This window comes from Octopus bimaculoides, chromosome 18 (assembly GCF_046866305.1).
Source record: "Octopus bimaculoides isolate indiv1 chromosome 18, ASM4686630v1, whole genome shotgun sequence".
NCBI lineage: Eukaryota > Metazoa > Mollusca > Cephalopoda > Octopoda > Octopodidae > Octopus > Octopus bimaculoides.
Window position 1 is genome coordinate 45898386 of NC_142945.1, and position 21290 is coordinate 45919675.

At 30.5% G+C, this 21290-nt stretch overlaps 1 protein-coding gene across 25 annotated transcripts in view; it reads left to right on the forward strand.

Annotated features, from left to right (window-relative positions):
* LOC106874003 (Kv channel-interacting protein 4) overlaps positions 1-21290 on the forward strand; it is a 484491-nt gene that overhangs the window by 439244 nt on the left and 23957 nt on the right. For 15 of the 25 annotated variants that reach the window (XM_052974223.2, XM_089366104.1, XM_052974218.2 and 12 more), the window contains 2 exons: positions 8571-8591; positions 17130-17199. In XM_052974223.2, the coding sequence (XP_052830183.1) occupies positions 8571-8591; positions 17130-17199 (91 nt within the window). The remainder of the gene's footprint in view (positions 1-8570; positions 8592-17129; positions 17200-21290) is intronic. The other 10 variants (XM_089366107.1, XM_052974220.2, XM_089366108.1 and 7 more) reach the window with 1 other exon arrangement.

The window sequence follows — 21290 nt, forward strand, 5'->3', positions numbered from 1 at the left end:
AATATACAATGATCATGATGTGAGGCATGTATGACTTTTAGTTCTCTTAATTCAGTGAATGTTGGGAGTAAGATTATTCTACTAATCTCTCTCTCTCTCTCTCTCAATATATATATATATATATATATATATATATATCATTGTTATTATTATTAACAAACTATAGAGTGTTTCAAGCTCTGTTTCTCTTTGTCAGTAACGCCAGTCGCTTTAACGAAGCAACCATAGCGATATTTTTCTCAACTGTTTTTTATCTAACTGCACATACAATGGATTCCTATTTCTCGTACATTTTTTTTAGGATCCTATCTTTCTATATGCACTGCTTGTAGCTGTAGCAATCTTTCTATAAATACATACACACACAAGTGCATATATCTGCATACATACATACTTTAATATATATGAATGCTTTGTTTAATCTATAACTTTTGAATATTATATTAGACGAACTATTTTGCAACTTTTTTTTAATTATAATGCTTATCACAACATTGATGAAGCTTTTCAAATACGGCTTCAATTTTTATTGTGAAAATTTCTCATTCATTATTTTATATATTTGTTAAATTTATAAAACCGTGAGTTTTAGAAACAAATTGGACTTATAATTTGAAATGATAATAAATGTCATGTTTCAATTTCTATAGTTTATGTATTTTTACTTTTCTCTGAAACTAACGACTACAGTTTTAATATATTTAATTACCAGCTCTTTTGTTTCAATATAAAATATTGTCAAAGTCTAGAAAGTTTGACCATCTCAGCTATAACGAAACTTAATTTAGGTTGGACATAAAGAAAAACAGTAAGCCTGAATGAAATAAGGTAATTCTACAAGTAAAATAAATCAAATATTTTTACTTTTAATTTTGACGATGACTAAGAGATGTTAGCAAATATATCATTCGTAATATTTCTCAAAAACGAAAAAAAAAAATACAAAAAAAATAAACCTTCTATGTGTCAGATTTTAATATTGTATATATGAAATCTCCTGAGAATCATCTAATCACCATTTAATGGCCATAGATGAAATGTGAAATGCGTATTACATGTTATTTTCCCTTCTATTAATAAGATGAAATATTTTTTATAAAAATAAAAAAATTGAAGTATGAAGAAAATCATTTTCTTTCTTTTTTTTTTTTCCAACTATCAGTTCTGATGCATGACTGACTATGTTCCTCTATTTTCAGTAGATTAAAAACTGATATAATTACTCAGTGAAAACATCTTTCACCAAACATTCAAATCCGTTGTGGATGTTGTATTTCTGCCTTATTCATCTTGCTATAAATATGCTTTCCAAGCTTCATATTCTAATATGCTGCTTCTTTTGTTTCTAGTCGTTACCTTGTTTTGTGCATGCTGAATAACTTTTGCACTGATCACATATGAAACTAGTTAATTGAATTTTTACCTTTTTTTTTTTTTTTTGAGGACCTTTAAAAACACTGATAAAGGATTGGTTGCTGAGTAAAATGTGGTATTTTGGGGGGGTTTTTTCGCTTTAGTATTTACATTTTCTTCTTCTTTTAGAGTAAAAATAATGACCATTTGAGAAATATAAAATACAGTTTCCTTTTACTCGTTTTTCTCTATCATGGTTTAACTCTTCCAACATAATATTATTTCAGAACTGTCGGTAAGGACACACTTCAATACATTGATTCATATTATGTTTTGTTTATAGAAAAATTAGGTTTGCTCTATACTATTACAAACATGAGATCAAACCATTATATTAGATAAATATAAATCATTTTTCATAGCTTCAGAGGTAAACAGAGGTTTATAAAATAAAAATAACATGATGTTGTTAAAAATGTATTATATACATTAGAAACAAAACAATATTGACTTTGTAATTTTCATTTACAAATCAAGCTTATCTCATAACCTTTAGTTTTTTAGCTTTTTTTTCTCCTTTCTCACTTTGTAAGATTAATAACAATGTTGACAGAAGCATTACTGTTTAAGAGCATATTGGGAAAATTTTCAATCTATAATTTCCTTATATTTTAGCATTATCATATATATATACTTTAGTTTAGCATCATCCGGTAAAAATATTTGAGAGAGTATTTTTTTTTTTTGTTCTATAAAGATTGGTGAGAAACAAAGTTACAGAACTTTTTTTAAAAATTATGAAAATTGACTTAGAGCAAAGACAGTAATAAAGTCAACAATTTCATAACAGTTTAAAGCCTTATCATCATGAATATTAAAGTTACGTACGTGTGTGTGTGTGTGTGTGTGTGGTGTTACTAACTGCATTGACAAAACAAATGGAAATAGGTAAAAACAACAGGAGAGTTGCAAGAAAGATGTTTCAATATTTCCAAGTTTTGAGAACCTTCACTTCAGTGTTAGTGGTATAATAAAAGTCATGACATGAAGAACCAGGCTCAGCATTTGGTAGTAAATTCCATGTTGAACCAACAAGCTATGCATTGGAGCCTATAAAGAAAAGCAGTTGCTGCTTTTTCAAGTTGAATTAGCACGAAAATAAAGCAGGTAAGCAGCAGGCTCTGTTTTATTGTACAGAAACTTGTGCAGACTGAAAATTGCTCATTAAGTGAATGCTGTGGATGTCTATATTGATTTAAACATTAACAGATAGCCATCAACATCTTACCATGCCCAAGGTGTCAGCAGGAAGTACACAACTCTTTGGTCTCCTGCACAACATGAGGTTTCTCCTCACAGTCCACCAATAACCCACACTGGTTTTAATAAGCTACCACAAATCTTTACCGTATTTTATAGTTGTCTGCACATGGCTAGAGTGTGATTCACTGTGTACATGACGATTTCTGTAGTGGCAAAATGCAGTCCACTAGTGATCCATTTGAGTAAAAGAACAGCCAGCGGTAATACACACACAATAAAACTATCTGATTTGTTTGGTATTTACTGCCACTGATTAGCCAATAATCCTTTCAAGTAAATGCAACAGCAGTGTTTAAGCAGTGGGCAATACATGCATAGTCACATACACAGTACAATAGTTTATATGTACTGTTCACTGTTAGTTCTTTCACTGATGTTTCATTTAAGTAAAAGCAATTAGGCGATCCTTAGAAAGGCACAAATAATGATTTTCGTAGGCTGCCACAGAGCTTTGCCTTCCCTTACAGTAATCTGGATTCAGCTAAAATATGAAAGCCAGCAGGAGCATAACAATTCCCATGGTAGCAATACATAATGGATACATGAGGACATTGTAAAGCACTGGAGCCTTCAAAGAGCAATAGCTATCATTTTCCAAGCTAAATTACCTAGGTCAAAGCAGTAGGTGGCAGCTTTCACCAGGCAGGGAAAAAATTTGTGCAGCTCAAAAACATAATTCCACCAAAGATTCATTCAATTATAAGTGATTGTGATGTAATGATTAGGCAATGGATAATAACATATAGAAGAATAATAACACAATGGTTTTAGTTAGCTGCCAGTGATATTTTTCTCAAATCTCTCTCAAGATTGTTGTCATGTGGTGATGTTCTTTATGGCTTTTTTCTCAGTTTTATTAGAAACAATGAAAAAAATGGAGTAAAGATTATTTGCCAACATAACATGGCAGTCCTGGTTTAGGACAAATGTTGCTGTAATTTAGCCCTAGGAGACATCGTCTCCAGCTGGCTATACAACACAATCTGTGTCCTTATATTTTCAAGCAAGGGAATCTAGCACCCCCACTCAGCTCAAAACAATATCTGTGTATAGCGATTTTTTAAAAATTTGTAGTCATTTGTAGAATGACCATTCAACGCTGCTCTATGTTCTATGCAATTCACCTCAAGTCAGCACCAAGTTCTCATTACAGTTTGTCCAGAGTTAAAGCAACCACATGTTGTATTCATCCTCAAACTATGCAGCTGACACACAAAACCTTGCCAGATCAGATGGGTGCCTGATGCAGCCTCCTGGCTTGCCTGTCCTCAGTCAAACCATCCAGCCCATACCAGCATGGAAAGCAGGTGTTAAACGATGATGAGGAGGAGGATATATATACAGACATGCACACATCTGGAAATCAGAATATAGAAAAACAAGCACCACATTTAGTAGTCTCTGTTCTGTTGTTTATCCTTGACAGATTCTGTATAGCTTTGTTAACATTAAAGCTCATTGATAGTTTATTTTCATTAGTTTCTCTTACATAGCATTTACAAGGAATAATCACAATAGAAATATGAAACTGTTTCATTCATTAAATCAAAAGTTGCGAAAATCTCTTTACTTTTTTTGATCATTTCACTTACAAGAGTGGCTTGGTGATTGCAATATAGAGGATTTAGATATTGTATTACAATATTTGGGTCATGTCATTTAATTCAACCGTTTTATTCATTAGACTTATTAAAAGAATAGGACTAAAATGTCATATTTAATCATTTGATATCTACACTTTGAATGGTAAATAACTCAATGTCTTAAAAGTAACCTGACATATGAAGCTTATTAAACAGGTAGAAATAAGACTTTATCTTACAAAGTTCACATCATAAGATATATTTTGATTAAGTAGAGGGTTATGCATTTGATGAACAACTAGATTTTTGTCAGGGGTGGGAGGAGTTAAAGTGTTGTAATTTCAAATGTAAATTTTCTTTAAATAACTTTACCAGCAGGGGAAATGATTTCATGCTCTGCAGCATGAGCTAGAATTTGAGCAGATTTAGCAATCCATCTTGTCTTCTTTGAAATTAAGGTCTATGTTCTCAAAATGTTACTTTGATTGGAAAAAGTTGAGGGTTGGTGACAGGAAAGGCATTCAGCTGTAGAAAATCCTGCCTCAATAAACTCTGACCCATGGAAGCATGAAAAAGTAGATATTGAAATAATGATGCTGTCTATTAGAAGCGAAGAAAAATAGCCTTTCTTACATAGAAAGGCCCTTTTACCACACCCTCTTACTTCCTTAACAATCAGAATTTCATTTAGTCTCAGTTCCTTATTGAAAATAATGTTATCCAAGTGTTATTCTATGTGTCAATATAGGTGTAAGGTTATTTTTCCATTATTCCACCTTTATCAAATGAAAAGTCAGGTATTCTAACAATAATCCATCCCCTCACTTAAGTGCTCCACAATTAAGGCAGCATCTGCACACTCATAAAATGTTAAATTCTACCTTAATGGTGACCTACTACACACAGATACATGTACAGATATTTACTTGTATAGCACCTTTTCCTTTTGACATAAAGATATACTGAAATGTGCAAACTTTATGAAATACCTATCTATATATATACATACATACATATGTGCATATATATATACATACATATATATATATATATTATAAAAAATTAAAGAAGGAAAATGCACACACTTTACATAGTTTTGATATATTCTTTAATATATTTTATATTGTTTGTCGACTGGTTTCACTTTAGCTAATCATGACGTTAAAATTATTTTAATTACGTATTTTCTTAAAGAAAAAAATTTTCTTAAGAAAATACATAATTAAAATAATTTTAATGTCATGATTAGTGAAAGTAAAACTGGTTGACAAACACAATATAAAGTATATTTTAAAATATATTAATACTATGTAAAGTGTGTTCATTTTCCTTCTTTAATTTCTTATATATACTACATCTCACCATGTGGGGATAATTGAAATTCGTCCCTTTCTGTTCTATATATATATATTTATTTTTATCTGAATGGGTAAAAAAAATAAAAGTGTGTAGTGTTGCATTTAATAAGTTCCAAAATTTAAGCAAAATCACAACAAAGGGACAAACAGAAAATTCACACACATGATGGGATGTTGCTAATTCTTTGTCAGTTAGGCATGAAATTGTAAGGATCCTTTGGACAGTAACTGATGAGGAATTAGCAACTTTTCAACATGTATAGGAATTTTCTGTTTTATCCTTTGTTGTGTTTCAGTTTAAATTTTAGAACTTTGTGTGTGTGTGTGAGTGTTTTGACATTAGCTGAAAGGAAATCTGGATTAAAAAAGAAATCAAGTGTTGTGAGCAAGAAGACTGAATTGATACAGACAAAAGATGCATTTGGAGGATGACAACTGAGTAAAAAGATGTCTGAAACAATCTGACTGCAGAAGAGAAAGATCACAGAAGACATAAGAAAATATATTTCCAGAGACTAAACCCGGATAAGAAAGTTACAAAAAATAATGCACATGACATGATCTATACAACCCATAAAAGCATGGGAAAACAATGTAAAATGATGACGATGATGGTATCATATATCAACCAATTGCACTTCCATTCCTCATTTAGTTTGTTACTAGTTCCAGTTAAAAATATCCATTTCATTTCTCTGATATTATCTTTAATGAGAAATACTTTCAGAGAGAGAGGGGTGGGGGTGTATTTCAAAAATGTAGTGATTGTTAGATATCAAGTTGTTTTTACAAAATAGTATAGCAATGAAACAAACAATTAATTACATTCTAAATTGTTAATTAAAATAGATTACGTTCTGAATAATTCCAAAGATCACAAATTTTATAAGGCTTTCACTGCCAGTTGTAACCATTTTGCTTGAGAACAATTTCTCTAAAGCACTTAACCATTCTTCTAATAAAATTAATAATAATGATTTCTGGTGCCAGTATTATTATTATTATTATTAAGAAGAAGAAGAGCAGTGAATTGACAGAATCATTAGAGTAAATAAAATACCTTCTGGTATTCGTTATGAGTTCAAAACTCAAAAAGAGGTTAACTTTACTTTTTATCTTTCTGAAATAAGATAAAGTACCAGTCATATACTAGAGTTGACTTCACTCCTCCCCATAAATTTGTTGCCTTGTGTATATGATAATTATAGTTATTTTCACTAACATTAGAACATTCTTAATGTAGAATTTGATATTATAATTCCATTTGCCTTCTTTAGCTAATAATTATAATACTCTACTCATTGACAAACTGTGCCTTTAACCCTTTAGCATTTAAACCAGCCATATCTGGCCCAACTACTTTACCTGTTCTATGTTCAAACTGGCCAGATCTAACCTCTCACACTTATGCTACAATGTCATTCTAAAAATAAAGAAATCACATCATTGGAACCACGTAGCTACAAGATAATACATGATTAATTCAAGATTGTGAATAAATAAGCTTCACATTTGACAGAATATTCTGAATGCTAAAGGGTTAATGTAATTAAATATTATTAAAGTGTTTAGCCTGTGAAATTTCTATATCTCACAGACTTAATAGTACATATGATTCAAAGACATTTTTTAATATTGTAGTAAACTATGTTACAAATTCATAACTAGCTTATTTGTAAGACTAAGTTAATTAATTTATAATTATTGAATTAAAGTTGAGTACTTTTGGTTGTGTGAAAGTTGTCAGCTCCAGGTTCCATTGTCTTTAGTAGCTTAATCAATATTTTTTGTCTTGTAGCAACCTAGAATTAACACAAGAAGTGTTTGTTCTTAATGCTAGAGTGATGTTGATTATATGTAGTTATAGCTTTATTTCCTTACACCAATCAACAAAACAAAAGGAGTTTCACTATACAAGTGGTCATAGTTATTTAATTAGCTTATTTTCATCTAATTTTTTTTTTAATTAATCAAGTAAAACTATAATTCCGAATCACAAAATGTAACACTGCTTAGGGAAAAAAAATGGTATTTTCTCTCCTGCCAGAAATATACATAAACTGATGTTATATTTAGTGATTATAATTAAAGAAAGATTTAAAATTTTTAAAAACAAACTATGTTTTTAAAAAGTTATTTCATGGTCATAGAGAATGGTCAGACCATTGTCAAATTTGTCAAAAGAGTAACATAGATATGTTCATTTTCTATTAATGAATAGAAAAGCTCTTGCTTGAATTCTCATGATGGCATTGCCAGAAAGTGAAGACTAAATCATTTTTGATATAGTTACCCAGGGAGCATATGTATCAAACAACAATCACAAATAAATTATCTTTTGACAAAATTGGTAATAGTAGACTAACTTTGTGACCTTTTCCAAACCCAGATTCCCCTGGACAATCTGAAAACAATCCAAATTTTCTTCTGTTTATGCCTCACACTTGTCTATGCTGTATAATAACAAATTTAAACGTTGAATATTAAATTGAATCTGAGTGTTGGTCAATTTTATTGTTTTCTTATTATCTGTAGAGTTAGCAAGACAATGTGGGATGTTTGGCTTAACTGTACTCTTGGATAGTTTTTGGTTTTGTTTAGTAATACACACACACTCACATTCACTTGAATGGATTTCCATGAATATATTATGGTTTGGATATGATTTTCTTTCAATCCAGAAACTAGATGGTAAAATTATAACTTATATCATACATGTTTTACTTCATCATCATCATCATCCATCATCCATCATCATCATCATCATTCTTTCTTCTTCAGTTGTTCTTCATTTTCTCCTATTCTTATTATTAGATGGACTGACATTAGAGAAGATTCCTTTTGTCTTTCTGGAACCATATTGAAACTACTTAAAATTCTTTTAAACTCAAGTGAATATTGTTCCTTAATTTTTCCATCTATTTTTTTTTTTTTTTTACTTTCATTGTTTCAGAGTATCGCTGGTCGTACAATGGTGACGTATTATTTTTTTTGCATTGTCTCATTACTGTTGTTTAGAGATTGTCCCTGCTCAGTTTATTCTTTTTATTTTTATCTATCTCTCTCTATATATACATCTATCTAACTCAAACAAAAAAGGGGAATATGAACTTACTTCTTACATCATCATCTCCATCATCTTGAAAATTAAAAAAAAACCGCATTCAATAACTTATTACTCTTGATTCAAATAGAATTAAACATTTAAGAGATTCCAGTGAACATTAACAATTTCAAATAACAAATGTGAGAGAACAACATTGATAAAACTATTTTGTTTGCCTTAATCTTGTAAAGCTATCTGCATGGTTTTTCAACGATTAAGTTTTCTGGTTAAAACTTTTAATCATTTTCAATTAAATTACTTTTGAAACTAATGTTTAAAATTTTATTTTAATCCAATCTGAATTTATTTCAATGTATTTTTTAAAACTGCCGTTAATACATCTTAAATACATCTTGGAAAGAAAATCATCTATAAAGAGTTAAAACAAAGAATTATATTGTGTTTGTGTCCATCAGGTTTATGAACATTTACAAACCATTCCCTTTAGTTGGTCTGGCACTATAAACTCAATACTTCTGCAGGTCATTATAAAAATTGCACTGGGAAGATATGTGAAAACTTGATGTCACAGCTGTTAAATCAATTCAGAAATTTGAATTCCAAGAAAATCTTCATCATCTTCAATCTCTCTCCTATCATTCCTGAGTTCTGTTTGATCAACATATTCTAGACTCTTCCTTTATCCTATAATTTCTCCCTAAATAGACACTTACATTTCTCTTAACTATGCCATGTTACTATATTTAACTTGTAGAACAGCTATCATTATAATACTTCAAACCTTAATGTTCAGTCTTATAAAGTTTAGCAAAAACAATAATAATAATCCTTTTCCAATTATCAGTTCCATTGATATTAGATTTTGATGACTCAAATTATAGAGGAATATTGTTTATCAATAGAAAAATAGAAAAATAATTTTCCAAATTAAATTAACAACTTTATTCCTATTTGGCTTAAATTTTTTGTTTAGGTTATTTACAAAATTCTTATAGGTGAAATGGTTAGTACACATGATTTGTTAAATAGATTATTGAAACAATTTAATTTTAAACAAAATTGATTATCAATGGACTATACAACTATCCTTAACCAAACTTCAAACAATGATTTTTCACCAAAATATTTTCATATCTGTAATTATTCATACGGACATGACATTCTTTTCTTTGAATAGAAAACAAATTTTTTAAAATGTTTTTCTCATGATAAAATAACTTTTAAAAAACAACAAAACATTTTACTATCTCACTGATCTGTCATTATTATAACATTGAAGTATGTTTGATTTATTCATTAAAACAAATAGTTATTTTACTGTTAGTTCAATCACGTATTCCCTTTTTATGTCTGCATCTTCAACTGACAACATTTCTCTCAATACAACACAACATAAGCTTAGTGTCACACTGACTTTATTTCCTGCATGAAATTTTTTCATCTTCAACAAAATTATTTAAAAAAGAAAAAAAGATAAAAAAATTTTTTTTTCAAATTATCATTATTATAAAATCGAAAAAAAAAAACGAAAAAAACTATTTATTATCTTTTCAAATGTTTGATATGTATTTTATACCTTTGCATTACACATTTGTTTTGCTATGTTGCTCTGCAGCTTTCTTCGAACATTTTGCCTTTTGCATGGATATAGAATTATGTTTCATAATTTTTTTCTTTTATTACATTCTGCATCATGCATGGTTTTTGCCTCATTAACAGTTGTATTTTTTCATGTGTGTGTGTGTGTGAATATGTATGTGTACATATATGTATGTATATATATATATGTGTGTATATAAATATATATTTATATATACAAACATACATACAGCATTGTTGTTTTTTATCATCACTTTAACATCTACTTTTTATGCTTGTTTGGGCAGACAAAGTTCATTGAGGCAGATTTTTTATGCCCAGATGCCCTTCTCTTCTTATTGCCAACAATCACCTGTTTCTTCCATGTAAGGTAATATTCCCCACTGACCTGACATGGAAAATTGGAAATAAACGGTACCATTTGTATAAAAGTGTTGCTTGTTTACCAATATCATGTGCAGTCAAACCAAGGGGACACACACACACACATGTATATATATATATATATATATATATATATATATATATATATATATATTTGATGAATTTCTTTCAATTTCTTCACACCAAATCCACTCAAAAGGTTTTGGTTGGCCCAGAGCTGTAGTAGGTGTCACTGGCATGCAGTGGGGCTAAATCAAAGAGCTACATGGGAATCAAATTTCTTAGTATTCATGCATATACTTGTGAGTGTATGTATGTGTGTGTGTGTCTGTGTATGTACATGTGTGCATGTATATGTATGTAACTATTGATAATACATTCACTAAGCTATTATTAAATTCATCTTCAGACATACATAAGCTCTATCATTGACTGTACATGATTTCAGATCTGAGAAACTCTCCACAGATATGATCTTTAATGAATAGAGCAAGTTTTTATTGACTAAACAAAACCCTTGGTCTCAGTGACTAGAAAATATTGTACAGTGGAGAAACCTTAGAAAGTCAGGTGCCATTTATCCATGTGGACAACGGTGTTAAACAATGGGGTACAATTTCACTGACTTTATTCCCCACATACTATGTACCCATGACTACTCATGATTATGATGAAGGCATCTTTGTCAGTTATTGAAAATCAGATCAACTCTCCAACCTGAATCATTTCAAAGTTTAGTTGAAGACCTTCATAACTCATGTGGTGTTCCTGTTCACTGGAACACATTATTCAGAAAATAATGAACTTCTTCTTCAGTATCTTTCCTGCTTTTGGACTTACAATAAACCTGAAGAAAACTAAGATGATATTTACTTATGTTCCAAAGAACCCACATGTGGAGACAAAGACATGACATATCTCAACGGCACTGCCTCCATAGATGGATTCATGGGTTCTGAGATGAACCTGAAGATTGATATGGCTCCCACTGAAACTTGGGACATTGGACAAAGGGGTCAGACAGGGTTTTGAAACTGTCCATCAAGCTTTGCATCTTTGATGCTTATGTTGTCATATCCCACAACTGTGTTGGGTGGCTTGTATCAACGACAAATCAAAATACTCAAAATATTTCACCAGAAGAGTCTAAAGCATGCATTAAACATCAGCTGGAAAATCTCTTACACCTGATACAGAAGGCTGTCTCACTATGTAAGCTTAGTTAATCCAGTATCATATGCTGTACGTAAATCATATCATCCATTTTGATAATCTCAGGCTTCCAAGGCTATTACTTTATGGTGAAATAGTTGTTGGTAAGCATCCCCAACACATACCAAAAAATGAGATTTCATGAGATCACAGGAAACAACGGAAGTTGTTCGAATATTAACATTGTCAATTTGAAAAATCTCATGTATATATATATATATATACATACACATATATCTGTACATTTTCCAACAAAGTTAGTGTGCCATTATGAGACTACATTTCAATTAAGCTGTTTAATTAACTGCTGAAATTGCACGTGTCAGGGATGTGAGAATTCACATATTGCAGAGGAGCATCATTTTAATTTTCCAGGAGTTACACTATGGTGGGGCTTACCTTCAAAACCACTTGTTGGACCATTCCTTTTTCATGATACAGTGATTGTTCATATTTACTCAGACTTTCTGCAACAACTTATAATGCCAAGCATTCAAGAAGACTCTGAAGACATAGAGTTTTATTTCAAGCAACATGAGGTACCCTGCACTACCACAGTAACATAAGGGCCTGGTTGCCAAAGAAATGAATTGCACAAAGATATTCAGTAGAATATACCCTGCATTCACTGAACCATTAGAAAACTTTTATGGAATTACTTAAAAGATAAATTTTGTGGCACAAAAGGGGCACCAGTCAACAAATTGAGGGCAACCACTGAATAACAATGCACACAAATACCAATTGAAATGCTTCTTTGTGCATACAATTCTATCATTTTACATAATCATTACTACCTGAACTGAACTTCCCATCCGTTTCAAAACAGGCATTCATAAATTCTGTTGGTGGATTCTTTTAAATTTTCAAAATGTTATGTATTTTAATAAACATCGACTTTATAACCATTCAATGGGTGTTTGCATTTTTAGGAGGGACACCATATAATTACATGCATATAATTACACGCATGCATAAATGTATACATATAATTAATAATCATACTATACAATGGAAATTGAACTTAGAGATTTTCCATTTATTCAAAACACCTATTTCCTCCAGGAATATTCCTTTTTACTACTGTCCATGGAAGTGCTTCTCAATATAAATGCCTGGATTAACTTAGCACTACTGACTTACAATATATATATATATATATATATATATATATATATATATATATCTTTATGTGAGAGTTTGTGTATGCTCGTGTTTGTGTGTACACGTGTGCGTGTGTATGCATGTGCATGTGGGTGTGTGTTTGCATGCATGCACATGCGTAAGCCAGTTGATGTGTTTTATAGTTTTATCTCTTGTTGTTTTGCTCTTCTTCTGCATTTTTATTTTCAATTAGTTTATTGCAAATTCATTAGACAAATAATTTCAATTATTTTTTTTACAATTTGTGAACCCAGTAATTTATTGTATACTTGGCATGTGTTCACATTCTCCAAGACTGAAATGTCTTCAAGGATTCTTTTCTGAGATTGCCATGTTTTATTAAAGTTCCTTTCTATTGAAGTTAATTTCATATCATTTGTCTTGTGCATCCATTTTCCATACCTATACTGCTATATTGCTGAAACTTGAAGACATTTTCGTCTTTCTAAATTTGTGTTTAAATGTTGTATTTGTAAAATGTTCATTAAGACAGGTTTATTAAGCTAATGAACACACCAGATAGTTTAATGCATAATGTCACACTAAATATATAACCAAGGTTCATTTAGACATGAAGGGCTTTCTAGTTGTATTTAAATACTTTGTGATGTCAGTTAACTTTACTTTCTAAAAAGTACATTCTTAATTATATTTGAAACGCCAAGCATTCAAATAGTCACATTTTTCCACTTCAATCAAGACAAAATAACTATAAATTGGTTATTAATTATAGATTTAGTGTAGTTCTGTTCATTTTCTGGCAATCAAAAGAAAAAAAGGCAAAAAAAAAACCACTATTATGACCACTACAGGAGATCTAACTGTAGGCCTGAAGAGAAGTGACAGACATTATTGTGATCGAAATATGGACAACACTCATTGTTTAATGACAGTGTTTAAGGATAATGAATGTGTTTTCTCTTGAAACTGATGTCTCGTTTGTATTGTTGATAAACAAAGATTTGCAGTTTCTATCCTGACAATTCTTACAATGTATCTTATTAATAGCTATACTTTTATATAATGGAAAAAAATGTCACTAGAAAAAGTAAATAGATCAGTACCTTTTGATCATCGAAAAGATGTCTAATTCTGGAACATTCTTAGGTGAAAAGCTACAGAACAATTGTATAAGTGTATTTCATTTGAAAGGGGTCAAATAATGAAGCAGACAGCTTTTAAAGAATTCATCAAGCTAAAAATGTTGGTCCCTTTCAACACGTATAAATATAGTGCAATGGATAAGCTAAAAGCTGAGACACTACTTATACAAGCGGGAAACATTTAGAAAAGCTTTCATGCTAAATAGCCTCATATATTTCATAAATATATTATTTCTATGTTGATAGATTTACTTTTGTTTTTTTTTGTTTTTTTCTTCTCTCTGTTTTGATACTGGTGTACTTTGTTTTATATTTGTTGATAGTTTTCATTGTTGCTGCTGTTGCTATTATTTTATTGTACTCACACTCATATATATATACAAACAGATATACTCCTACTTGACTTCCTTACACTCTTAGTCCATCTTTTTTAATACCACAAGAGTTTCCTTTCTACTCATCCAAGAAATGAAGCTTAGTTCAAGATACATCTTTCAATTTATATTTTTCTTCTACAAATTTAAAAAGAAATCCAGTATTTACATCATTATATGGAAGTGTGAACATGAATTTTGTAGAGTTTGAAGCATATAAAGATGTTTTATTTTACTTTTATTTATAATTTTGTATTGATATATTAGACAGAATATGTTCTTCTTAAATTATTTTGCTAACATTTAGAAGTGGCCTTGAATATATTTCCTTTTGGGTAAATAAAATTCCATTGATTCGATAAGGTTAGTTAATAAAACACTTAGAAGTAAATAAATAGATTGAATTTTAAAGAAGGAAGCAAATTTAATAAGTTTTATTAGCTGTTCTTCTTAACTGATGATAACAAAGAAATAAGGTCTTTATGTCTGTCTGGAGAAATATTCTAGAAATAATAAGACTATGGAATCTGAACAGACTGATTTATATAGAGCTTTGAGAGAGGTAATTTGCAGTATGCCATCTGAAGTGATGTGGCAGTAGGCATGAGCTTACTAGTATCACCATAATTAGGAGCTCATTTGCAGGATCCCATACATTAAAATGCCATATCTGTAAAGGAAGAAGAATTCAAGTTAATGGTGTAGACACGCTTATGGGTGATGTTGTACGAGTTGGGGTTTAGGAGAAATTAGAACAGTAGTTAGGGTGAGTGGAAATATATGTCAGACTGATCATTTAAGCTTTATGTCACTGCAATAATTTGATTATTCTTTTAACAGTACTTATTGATACTTCTCAATATTTTACTCCATTCAAACCACTCTATCAGATGACATATTATATACAACATTTAGCAAGGAATGATTCTTTATCAATATTGTTTCCAGTGTTTTATACTAATTGATTTTTACTAAACATGAATTGTAAAATGTTTGACAGTTTTAAGATCAATGCTGGTAGTCTCATAACACAAATTATCTTAATGCTCATCGGCAAGGAAAATCAATGTTTAAAAAATTCTCATCTTTGAACAAGTACTGAAATATGTGGAGACAATATTTGGAGAGAAGAGTTTTCTAAATTCTAGGCACACAGAAAGCTGAATACTCAATATCGCTCCAAAAATACACTTCATACGAATGTTTAAAACTGTGAATATAGCTTTAAATATTCAGAATATGCAGTAGTTCTTAACCATGTATGTACATATGGTGAGACCAACCAAGCAACTTTGGTAAATATAATATTAATGATAAAGCATATCTTTACCGTTCACTATAATTAAGGTGATTTCTTTTCTTATGAATGAAGTCCATTGGGAAAACAATGGTCTTCAGATTAAGTAGTTGGGCTGTTTGTCTTCTCTACCTTGTGACTTCATTTTCAATTGATACACAAAAATAAACTGACTTTTCCTGTTGTATAATTTACTCTGTCAAAGGAGGATTGGATTGAGAATATTAAAGGAAAAAACCTTTATATACAATAACTATTTCTAACGTAAGCTTTTGAAATTTAGAGAAGAGAATACTTAATTATACTGATCTATCTACAGGTGCAGTCTCAGGAATTTTACAAAGGGAGGGCACAAGGTCAAAAGGGAATACAGTTCCAGGAGAAAAGGGCATAATAACATTATTTAGAAGGCCACGCTTCTTTTCTTGAAAAGTGGGGAGCACCTGTCCCTTCTTAGACCTGATCTACTTAGACTGTTAGTTTATTTTATCGATTAAAATTGGCAAATTTAACCTTTGCAGAATCTAAACTGAAAATATAAAGAGATACAACTAAATTCTGCAAAAGCCTATTATCAGCCAAGTGAGTTATGACATGCAATAATGCTTAGAACATTTGAGAATATTTCTAATTTTAGTAGACAACTTAACTGCCCAAAATATTAGAGTACACCTCACTTCAAGCTAATGAACTTACTGAGATTTTTATTAATTTATATATATTTATGTTCAAATTTTCTTTTCCTGAAACACATTGTATTTTAATACTCCAATAATTGATCTTAATCATGTTTTCTTTTATATAATTTCTCAGTTTCCAGTTTCTGGAAATTGAGAAACCATTTAATGATTAACTGTCATTTTCTCTGTCTATGTAAGAAATTAATCTACGCTGATTTATCACTCAACTTACAGATGAAACCATCTTTGAAGACAAGTCTACAACATACATTTTCTCCTTCAATACCTTCTGTTTAACTAATTATTATCATAACTATAATTGCTTATTTTATTTTTGGGAGGTGGCAAATGTAACACCGGACTTCATAGAATAACAATCACACAAAACAGCTGTTCAATGTAAATACTAACAAATTAAAGCAATTGAATGAAAATATTAATATGAATCCAAAATGTTTGATTAATGTTGAGAAAGATACCTTTTATTTTTTTTAAGTGAAGAGACCAATATATAGCCAGCAGCTAGCAACTCCACAGGCAATTTCCAGTTACTTTTATGTATTTAATCACAGATTTTCTGAACACTGTTCAGTTATTCATTACATATGTTTTCTTTCTTTTCTTTTCCATAGGAATGTCCGACAGGTATAGTGAACGAAGATACATTTAAGGACATTTATGCTCAATTTTTTCCTCAAGGAGGTAAGAATAGTTAAGTTATTTATTTGTAAAACAGTATGACTATCAAGGCAATACAATAAAACAAAAAGAGCAGCTATTATATGAAATTTTAAATATTTTAAATTAAATGAAAATTATATTTATGTACAATCTCACAGAGCCAACATTTTCTCTGTTAAGAAACTCATAACAAAACAAACATTTTCTAATATCTTGAATGAGTTCTTGTTTTCCATGACACTTTCTTTCCTCTTATTCTTGGAATATATAATTATAAATCATACGCACACTATATATATTTATATGCAGCAGAGTTGTTAGAACATTGGACAAAGTGATTTGTGGTATTTATTTCAGCTCTTTACATTCTAAGTTCAAATCTCACCTTTTACAAAAGTAACACATTAACGGCAGTCACTTTTACAGAACCATTTTCTCCGGGTTACTAATTAAAAAGGAATTGCTGCTGATAGGAAATTTCAAGTTGGTTTGGTTAATGAGTGATAAATGAACACAACATTCCTGGGATTATCATCTGAAATATGTATATAAAAAAAACAACATAAATAAATTTGTATTAAGATTCTCTTAAGCAATTATTTCATCCAGGGGCAGAGACAGTGTTTGGATAGCTTCATGGCTTTAGTGAAGCTATAGTTCAAACACAGCATAAAGGACAAATAAAACAATTGAAAGACTTTAAGAAAAATTGCTACCATATATTCACATGTGTGTGTGTGTGTGTGTGTGTGTAATGGATTTATGTATGTAGTACAAACAAACTTTGGAAATGTCATTTGTATGTGTTGGTATTTTACAGACAGGAAAGAAAATTTCAAATGCAGGAAAATAGATTGGGCAGCAGAAATAGATTGAGCATTTACCCATATAAGACAGAAAAAGTTGTCTGCAGGTGGCTATGGCCAGCAGGCAGCTAAACAGCATCTAACAGGAGCCATTTAGCTTAATGGTAGAGCACTCAGCCAGTATCTGATGGGTACAGGGTTCAATTTCTGTAGCTGCCTGCTAGCAACTTTTTTTCTGTCTTATAAGGGTAAACACTTAATATTTCTCTGCTGTTTTCACAGCTATACTACATTTAAAACTTACTTTCTTGTCAGTAATATATATTAAATATATATTTATTTAATTCCTTGTAGCATATGTATCCACTTTTTATTAACTTGTTTGCTTCTGAATGTCTCTGTTCTTTTTTTTTTTTTTTTTTTTCTGAAATGATCATAGCTCTATGTAAAAACTTGAAAGCTGCAGAAACTTTTTACTTTTTTAAAGTTCATCTTAGTTTTACGTCTTTACTCTCACCGTTTTCTTAAGCATGGGACAGTTCAAAACCTACAGGGGTCTCATTAGATATTTTTTCCATCGAGACATTCATATAAATTCCACTACCTTTTCTACATTTATTTTATGTGCAACCCAACAATCTCCTTAACATTTTGTATTGATTCCTCAAAATCCAGGAAGTCTGCATTACAGTACAGATAGATTTTAGTCCAAACAAGAGCATCATGGTTGTTTTCACATCTCACCATGCCTCTGTCAAATTTTCAATAGCATTCAAAATTTGACAATGTGGTAACCACCAAATAAATTCTTTTACAGTAGATTTAGCTTCACCATCTAAGAATTTAATAAACTGCTTAAAGGTGTACCATAAGATATAAGCCTTGAACATATCAGTGACAACCTGGTCCGAAGCTGGTGGTGTCTGGAGGTAGAAAAGCTATTTAACCCTTTAGCATTCAGATTATTCTGTTAAATGTAATGCTTATTTATTCAAATGTAATGCTTATTTATTCACATTGTTCTGAATTAATCAAGCATCATCTTGTAGCTTTGAGATTTTCATGATGTGACTGCTTATTTTTAGAAGGACCTTATAGGGTAGGTGTGAGAGGTTGCATCTGGCTGGTTTGAACAAAAAGCATGTAAAATATTTAGGCTGGATATGGCCAATTTAAATGCTGAAGGGTTAAACATTAACTATCAGGTATGCTAAAGGGTTAAACATTAACTATCAGGTCATCCTGGTTATATTAGTGACTCAGAGTACTAACTTCAAGAAACAAGGATTTATTCCTAAGATTCTACTTGATCAAACAACTGAATGTTCATACATCATTTTCAATAGAAAACTCCATCATATCATCTTTTAACATGTCTTCTATACTGGCATGGATGGACTGTTTGAAGGAATCTAACAAGGTAAAGGACTGTATATTGTTTCACTATCTGCAGGATTTCTATAGCTAGATGTCCTTCGTAGCATCCCCCGTCAACACACACACACACACACACATATGTGTTAGAAGAAATAAATCTACTTGAAATATAACTTTCTTGAGGTGACATGAATAAATATTAGATTAAGAATTTAACTCTTGGATTCTATGACTACGTAGACAAATATTTCTGATATCCTTCTCTGACAAACGCAAAATATATTTTGGTAACAAGAATATGACTACAAAGAATCAATGCAAGTAGATATTAGCTTTATATATTTACTGAACTGAAATTGATAAATTACCGAAAGTGGGAAGAACATTTTCCAATTTTAAAGAACCTACGCAATTTAGAAGACGGTAACATGCTACTGTCTCAACATTTTATTACAAATATATATTGAGACACTTCACTGAAATACAGTAATGTTTCTGACTGCAACAAATGTTATCTCTCCGTAACTTCAACATTCATCCTTTCATATATTTCTTGTTTGTTTTAAAATCAGTTTTAGTGATACAAAGCAAACATTATCTTGTTATACACCTCAGATGTATAACAAGATGATATTTTTAAATATTACATGACATTATTCCAATGAACACTTTTGCTGACCATTAGCAAAATATTTCGACAAATTATTTGTTTAACAGTAATTTATAAAGATATTAAACAATGCTTTGTCATGCGATTGATTTCTTGGGGTTTTTATCGTTTCCAAAACTAAGCTAAAATCTAAGAATGAAATATCATTCTAATCTTTTCATTCACATGTCATACAGAAATTCCTTTCCACATGTAGGATTATTTATCTTACATTAGCTTCTGTCCTTTCCATCTCCCCTTTCATTAGCTGCAGATTTGGTTTTTCTATTCTCTTTAACGATATACAGTTCTTCGTCCTTCTCAACCGCACTTCCAAGACTTAACATTGTATAAAGGGCCCCTGAGCCATTACACAATTCTTTTCATCACATTAATGCCACAAATAATACATAAGTATGGGGAAGTAAAAGAATCTCTAAACCACATATTTGTTCCTTCCTCATTTATGAGCAAGCAGAAAAAATAACTCGTTTCTGTAACAGTTTATTTTATCCACTCTTATTAGTAACCCAATGTTCTTAAACAACACTTCTTTTATCAACCTCTTTCTCTCTTTCTTCCCCCACTAATCTGCATGTGTAGAATTTTACTGCTAATATAATTTAGTATATTTTCCATTAAAAAATTTGCCACGGCCTGATTCACTCAGCTTTCAATTAAAATGTACAAAGTTATAGCTATATTATTGAAGAATCATAAATATTCAGTGAGTCAGGTTTTGCATAAAGACAAAGCAAACTAAATGATTTAATTACAGAACAGAGGTGATGTAAAGATTAACTGTATAATGTTCAGGAAAAGTCTGTTTATCTTTCATAAAATCTGTGAAATCTAACTGTTTTAGAAGGTCAAACATCTTTTCATTACAGTAAAATATAAAAGTTGTGATAAAATTATGTTAATTGATCTTTTAAAAGATTATACAACTAAATTTACTTTACAAAACTATTGGAAATATTATAGGAAAATGTTATCAGTTAAAATAATGTAAAGTTACTGAATGAAATTATTAATGCAGTCTACTTGAAGCTGTATGCTACACTCTGAATACCAAATACTACTTCCTTACATAAGCACAAAGCCTAAGAATTATAATGGAAGCATAATATGGTGTTATTATAGCTAAGCCATTCACAATGGTATTAACAATATAAGTGAACTGGTTTCAATCTGGAATTGAAACTGAGTCACAACTTATAGACTCAACTACATCAGATAATAATAAATTTGATTCATTTCTCTGATTTCATTTTATTGTA